The sequence below is a fragment of the Electrophorus electricus genome, chromosome 8, assembly GCF_041902795.1.
Source record: "Electrophorus electricus isolate QZ-2024a chromosome 8, ASM4190279v1, whole genome shotgun sequence".
In the NCBI taxonomy this organism is placed as follows: Eukaryota; Metazoa; Chordata; class Actinopteri; order Gymnotiformes; family Gymnotidae; genus Electrophorus; species Electrophorus electricus.
In genome coordinates, this window is record NC_137504.1 from 30,740,001 (window position 1) to 30,747,500 (window position 7,500).

General features: G+C 53.2%; 1 protein-coding gene across 2 annotated transcripts in view; it reads left to right on the plus strand.

Moving 5' to 3' along the window:
- nyap1 (neuronal tyrosine phosphorylated phosphoinositide-3-kinase adaptor 1) overlaps positions 1 to 7,500 on the plus strand; it is a 35,270-nt gene that overhangs the window by 18,669 nt on the left and 9,101 nt on the right. For both annotated transcript variants that reach the window (XM_081720045.1, XM_035527240.2), the window contains exons 3-6: positions 1,805 to 2,196; positions 2,455 to 4,122; positions 4,784 to 5,017; positions 5,431 to 5,534. In XM_081720045.1, the coding sequence (XP_081576171.1) occupies positions 1,805 to 2,196; positions 2,455 to 4,122; positions 4,784 to 5,017; positions 5,431 to 5,534 (2,398 nt within the window). The remainder of the gene's footprint in view (positions 1 to 1,804; positions 2,197 to 2,454; positions 4,123 to 4,783; positions 5,018 to 5,430; positions 5,535 to 7,500) is intronic.

Here is a 7,500-nt window from a genome sequence, read left to right on the forward strand (position 1 = left end):
TCTCTGATATGGTGGAGTGGAGTTAATGAGTGGGTGTCTGGTACCGATAGTGTTTGTATACTGTAGCTTGGTCCACTGGAGCGGAACACTCAATGTTTTCCCTGTGACATATCCCACTTGCTCAGTGTGTATCGGTGTAGATGTGTGTGCATTTGTGTACATGTGGTTTTGTGTCCATGTGTGTGTTGGGAGATATCACATGTACTGCCTAAGCAGCCTCTCTGCCCAACATCAGAGTGTGTCAGTGGAGCAGCACACACACTCACACACTCACACACACACACACACACACACACACACACACACACACACACACACACACACACAGACAGAATTTCATGTCACTTTTCTACCCAGCAGCATTCTGGTTTGTGATGAGTGGCATCCATCTGTGCCTCCTGCTATTGACCTTCACCAGGGTCAGAGAGAGAGAGAAAAACAGGGAGAGCGCTACAGAGAGAGAGAGAGAGAGAGAGAGAGAGAGAGAGAGAGAGAGAGAGAGAGAGAGAGAGAAAGACAGGGAGACAGACATAATAGAGAAGAAAAATGTTTACTTTATGAAAATAGACACTCTTCTTAAATGAAAGCCTGTAAAGGAGACTGACCCCAATTAAACATCCAAAATATTTATGCACATTTTAAAAGATCTCTTTAATGACACTGCATATAATTCTAAAAGAAAAACAGTGTAATGATAATGTGAGACAACATTATTGTGTGTGTGTGTGTGTGTGTGTGTGTGTGTGTGTGTGTGTGTGTGTGTGTGTGTGTGTGTGTGTGCACGTGCCAGGGGCAGAGCTTGCATTTTCATAATATGGGTGCAAGCAAAAAAAAGCCTAGATACAGACTAGAAAAACGGAGCTACACTAACCACATGCACACAACTGTAAATTTAACAGCAAAAAAACACTACAAAAAACACTACTAATATCTGAGCCACCGCATAGTAAACTGTCACTGCTTTGTACAAAGCAACAACAGTGATGCTATATGAATGTTAATGTGTTTATTTCATTTTGTTGTTCATCCAAAAATGTGTTTAATGCGACAACAAGCAGTAGTTGGACGTGTTAATATATCAGATGTATTTGGACATGTTTATTGTGTCAGATGTATTCTGATTGACTCTTGAAAATGCACTGCTTGGTTCCATGGAAACGGTCTTTGCAGAGCGGGGGAATCTTTGGAAGCTGCACGTTCGCAGCTGTTTGGACTTTTAACGAGCAGAAGTAGAAATGAAAAGGGCCAGAAATTGTGTATAACTTATTTCCTAAACATAAAAGGATAAGTTCTTTTGAACAAACGCTGCTTTTCTGTCGGCTTCTTCCACCACAGGTGCGCGTGCACTTGCCTGAGCACGTTAGCTCAGTTCAGGCACCGAGCAGAGATGTGTGGGAAAGGAGAGTTGCGGTGGCAGAAATGAAACGGACTGAGAAGCGTTTAAAGAACGGGTTAGAGGCGAGGCGGAGAGACGGAGAGCAAAAGATCGAATAAGCGGCGGAGACTTTAATGCAATCGGAGCGTTACTCAGAAAGACGTTTTCCCCTCATACTGATCCGTCTGCTCCACTAACCTTACCAGCACACTCACTCCTCTCGCGCTCTCTCGCTCTCTCATCTATACACACGCCCTCCTCCCTCCACTGTTCTCTCTGCTCAATCTATTGAGCTATACTAGCATGACTTTTCTTAAACAGGAACATGATTAATATTCCTCTGTCATCTTCAACCCATATGTCTCTCTCTCTCTCTCTCCCTCTCTCCCTCTCTCCCTCCCTCTGCCACGCTCTCTCTCCCTGCTCCAGTTGTAAAGAGGCCTCCTCGGCTACGGTGGGGAAGGTCCGCGACCTAGCGTCCTTTCGCCGTCACTTCCGCATGGGCTTCATGACCATGCCGGCGTCGCAGGACCTGTCCCCGCACTCTTGTGCCGCCGCCATGGCCCCGCGCTCACAGTCCTGCCACGCTGTGGGGGCCGGCGAGGGCGAGGCCCTGGAGAACGGCGACTACCCGGACTCGGACGGCCCGCCCCCCGCCCACCCCACCCGCTGCCCCCCGGCCAAGCCCCGTCGCCACCCCAGCACCCGCCTCAGCTCCACCCCCCAGCAGGAGCATCCGCCCCGCGGTAGCCACGCCCCTCCAGATGCCCCGCCTCCCCCGCCCCCCCAGCACCCTTGCAAACACTCCGAGAAGAAGAATGGTGAGCTGGGTGCGTGTGTGTGTGTGTGTGGGTGTGTGTGTGTGTGTGTGTGTGTGTGGGTGTGTGTGGGTGTGTTGACAAGAGGTGGTGATAATGAATGTCAGTGGATGAATTCCTAGTCTGTTTATGTTCTTAGCTGTAAAGACATTTGCCCAAAAGAAACAACAATAAACAATGACAAAAGTGCTTAATGCCAAAAACCTATCAAACTACTCATGATCACTTTTCTTCCTCTCTCCTCTTCCTCTGCCTCTTCAGCCATGAAGAAGTCAGATTCGGGGGAGCTCCCCGGTAGGAAGGTCCCCCCACAGAAGCCCAAACGCAGCCCAAGCACCCAGCTCTCCTTTGACCCCCCTCCCCCCCGGGTTCCGCCTCCGGCTACACCCCTCCCCTTCCAGAGTGCGGACCCGCCCCTTCACGGCGAGGCCGGGGACGACGAGCCTGTCTACATTGAGATGGTGGGTCAGGTGTTCACGCGCGAGACGCCGGGCGCTCCCACGCCCCACCCGCTCACGCCCTCCGCCACCACGCCGGACTCGGACTCAGACCAGGGCGAGGCCATCTACGAGGAGATGAAGTACCCAGCCGCCGACGAGGCGGCGCGGGACGCCCAGCGCCGCCCGCCGCCCAAGCACGAGCGCAGCAAGTCCTCGAAGGGTTACCCCCACTCCTCCGCCTCCTCCTCCGCCTCCACATGCTCCTCCCTGCCCCGCCCCTCATCCTCCTCGCCCTCCTGCCCGCCCTCTTCCAAGCCCAAGGCGACGGTCTCCATTTCACACTCCTCCCCCCTACCGTCCTCTTCTGGCTCCGCCTCCTCCACGCCCGTGCCCCAGCCTATCTCTGCTTCCCCCCACCCACCGCGGGCACCCACCCCCTTCCTCCTGCCGGGCACCCGGTCGGAGTCAGAGATCGGCTCCAGCAAGATCCCGGCGCCATTCCCCAACCTCCTGCAGCACAAGCCGCCGCTCCTGGCCTTCCCCCAGCCCGCCGCTGCCTCTAGTGGCGTGACGGCGCAGCACAAGAGCAGCTCGAGCAAGCCGGGGGCCGGAGGCAGCAGCCAGCCTCCCGCCGGCTTCCCGCCCACCTCGGGCTCCAAGGAGTCGTCTGGGGGCGAGAAGGAGAGGAAGGAGGGCCAGCCAGGGCCGGCACCGGGCCTCAGGGCACGGAGCCACTCCACGCCGTTGCCCCCGTCTTCCAAGTCCTCCTCGCCATACTCCCACCACCACCACCACCACCACCACCACCACCACCACCACCCGCAACACCGGCCCTCCCACTACCACCACTACCGGCGGCCCGAGAAGGAGGCGTCGGCAGCCAAGGCGACGACACCGGTCCCCTCCCAGTCCACAGCGCAGACGCAGACTCCGAGCCAGCCCAAGGAGGGCAAGTCCGTCAGCTTCCTGCTCAAGTCCGACAAAGCTGAGAAGGAGAGGGAGCGCGAGCGAGACAGGGACACGTCCAGCGCGCCGCCACCCGGGCAGGCTGACCCGCCCACCTCCGCCACGCCCACGCCCAGCCTCCCTGCCACAGCACCATCTTCATCGTCGGCATCATCCCCGGCGGCACCGCACGGCCCCTCGGCCCAGCAGAGGCCGCCGTCGCGGGCGCAGCGCTCGCACACGCCCCACCTCCCTGCTTACAAGCCTCCACCTGCGGACAGCCCCCTGCTCTGGACCTACCCGTCGGCGGGCTTCCGCCGGCCGCCTGCCTACGACAGCCTGCGCAGCACCCCGCAGCTTCCCCCCCTGCAGCCAGAGGGCGGGCACAAAGGTGGAGCCGCGCCCGGCCACGCCTCCCAGACCAAGGCTGCGTTCCCGGCCTGGGATGGCAGCGTGGGAGGTGTACTGGGCCTCACTGATGACCAGGCCTACTGGCCCATGCACAGGAAACTGTCCTTCAGTCACGGCTGCAGAGAAACAGAGAGTAAGAGGCAGGTGGGACCTGGGGAGACAGAGAGAGACCGATAGAGAGAGAGAGAGAGAGACCGACAGGCAGACTGAGAGAGAGAGATAGAGACAGAAAGAAAGAGACGGATAGAGAGGGATGAGAGAGAGAGAACATGGACTGACAGAGATAGGACATTGGAAAGACACCGGGAAGAGAGAAGTAGAATGGAAGGGATGGAGGGAGAGAGATTTGCAAGAAAAGGAAGAAAAATGGACGAAGGTGGAGAAAGAGGGACAGATAATCAGGGAGAGAAGTGCAGGGTGGGGCATGAAGTAAAAAAGACCCATCATGGCCAGGGTGCTGGAGGTCCCGCGCCCACAGACCTGCAGTGCTGGAGGTCCCGCACCCCGAGACTCCCAGTCTCCTGTGACTCTACCAGTGAATCCCTCTATAACAAGCTATTGAAATGAGGGGTTGAGTTTGGTGTGTTGAAGTGATTGCGGGCAGGAGAAAGCTTGTGGTTTAGGTCTGGGGAGGCAAGGGTTAAACCTAGACAGGATGTAATTAAAGCTGATATTTTGTTGCAATTGTTCGCTCCAACTTTCTTTGTCCCTTGCTATCTTTTCTGCCCTCTCGCTCCCTCTCACACTTCCTCTCCTTTCCTGTTTCCCCCATCCCCCTCTCTCTCTCTCCGTAGAAGAAGAGGGCCGCATATGGAATGGCAGCACCGACGTCCTGCCGAGGCAGGACAAAGAGGAGGGCGGGGCCAGCGGGCGAGGGGCGGGCCACTCTGGCATACCCGTGCGGGCGTCGGGCAGGATGGGGCACAGCGAGAGCCTGGCGGGGGCGGACGGGCCCCCGGGGTTCAGGGCACTGCCCCGCGCTGGCCTGCCCCTGCCCTGCCAGACCTTCCCCGCCTGCCGTAACGGAGGTGAGCATGCGGCACCCACCTGACCCGCCTCGGCCCCTCTGGTCCTTCCTGTCCACCACTGCCATGAAAATTGCGTGCCATTCTTTTTCCGTCATAGGCCTGAAGTCTTCGGCATGTTTAATGGTGGCAGCGACCTGTAACATATTCATCTGTGTCATGGAACCAAATTTTGACTTAGAATTGCAAAAATCAAACCAGATGGTGGGGTTAATGATAGATGGAGTAATTCATTGACATAGATTAAACTAAAGTGTGTGTGTGTGTGTGTGTGTGTGTGTGCTTGTGTGTGTGTGTGTGTGTGTGTGTGTGTGTGTGTGTGTGTGTGTGCTTGTGTGTGTGTGTGTGTGTGTGTGTGTGTGTGTGTGTGTGTGTGTGTGTGTGTGTGTGTGCGTGTGCATGTGTGTTTTTGGCAGAGCTGGGTCGTCTGGGCAGATCGTCCTCAACATCGGGAGTGAGACAGGCTGGTGGAGATGTTCAGAGGCAGAATAGCCTGCCAGCCAGAGAGGCTCTCAGCCAGGTACCTACATCTGACCAGTTACTGTCCGTCTGACCAGTACTGCTGTTACTGTCCGTCTGACCAGTACTGCTGTTACTCACCATCTGACCTGTACTGCTGTTACTCACCGTCTGACCTGTACTGCTGTTACTCACCGTCTGACCAGTACTGCTGTTACTGTCCGTTTGACCAGTACTGCTGTTACTCACCGTCTGACCTGTACTGCTGTTATTCTCTGTCTGACCAGTACTGCTGTTATTCTCTGTCTGACCAGTACTGCTGTTACTCACCGTCTGACCTGTACTGCTGTTATTCTCCATCTGACCAGTACTGCTGTTACTGTCCGTTTGACCAGTACTGCTGTTACTCTCCATCTGACCAGTACTGCTGTTACTGTCCGTTTGACCAGTACTGCTGTTACTCTCCATCTGACCAGTACTGCTGTTACTCACTGTCTGACCAGTACTGCTGTTACTCACTGTCTGACCAGTACTGCTGTTACTCTCCATCTGACCAGTACTGCTGTTACTCTCCATCTGACCAGTACTGCTGTTACTCACTGTCTGACCAGTACTGCTGTTACTCACCGTCTGACCAGTACTGTTGTTACTCACCGTCTGACCTGTACTGCTGTTATTCTCCATCTGACCAGTACTGCTGTTACTGTCCGTTTGACCAGTACTGCTGTTACTCTCCATCTGACCAGTACTGCTGTTACTCACTGTCTGACCAGTACTGCTGTTACTCACCGTCTGACCAGTACTGCTGTTACTCACCGTCTGACCAGTACTGCTGTTACTCTGAGGGCTTCTGCTGCCATTACTGTGACTGTAAGGCTGCGCTGCGCTGGAGCGTTAACTTCACCTAACGCCGTGTTTCACTAATTTCATGGGGTGCACACACATTTATTGCCATTTTATTAATGGACATGAATGCGCCTGTGATGAGGTAGGGGGAGTGGTGCACTCACCAGTTTGGAGCGCATGTGGGCTCCCTTCTCCTCAGACCTGCTCTTATCATACGCACAAGTGCACCGCAGTATTTTCCTCACATAAAGACGTGTCCAAGTTCTCACAAGCACCACTAAAAATATAAATCCCAATTACTAAATACAACTGGTTTCATTCTTTTTTCCTTCATTCACAATTCTATTGTGGCTTTTAAGCATGAATCAGACAGTTGGCAGATTATTATGCACAGAAAATTATATAATTTAAGTAATTTATCATATTACCGTTATGTAAATATTAATTTTATTCTCATCACTGTGAACAGCAACAATAATGATACTAATGATATGGATGTCATCATTTTTGTTGGTAATAATTACTGATGTTCTCTGAATATCAGTGGAAGAGGTTTCATGGATCAGCTTCTGGTGCCATATATGTTGGCGTAGTGATTCTCTACTGCGCTGAAAAGAACTTCTGTTCCTTCATCCATGAATTTTTGCTGTTCCTGCACGTTCGCTAACATAATGAAATTGTCGCTGTGCTGTGTCACCAGAGTTCAGCTTTCAAAGGGTGTGAGAGGAGTTAATTTGATTGGAAATTGTGGCAGCAAGCCTGACACTGTTACTCTAACTGTGACCAAGACTGGTATTGTTACTCTGTTTGACCACAGACGGTACTGATACTATAGTCTGGCAAGCCTGACTACTCCAGCTCTTAAGTATCTAAGAGTCATCACTGTTACTTTAAGAATAACCCCCACTATTGCCATTACTCCAGCTCTTAAATATCTAAGTCATTACTGTTACTCTAACCCACACTATTACCGTTACTGTAAGTGTGACCACTACTGTAAATCCACTACTGTTACTCTGAGGTTTCGATATCCTCACCAAGGAATTTCAACCACCTTCACAGTCCCTGCAAGTACATACATTCCTATAACCATGGGCAAAAGGAACTGAGTCAAGGACAATATAAACACGAAGGTGTGGTGATGAAATATCTTTTCAGCCAAGCAGGCTCATCCCATCCCT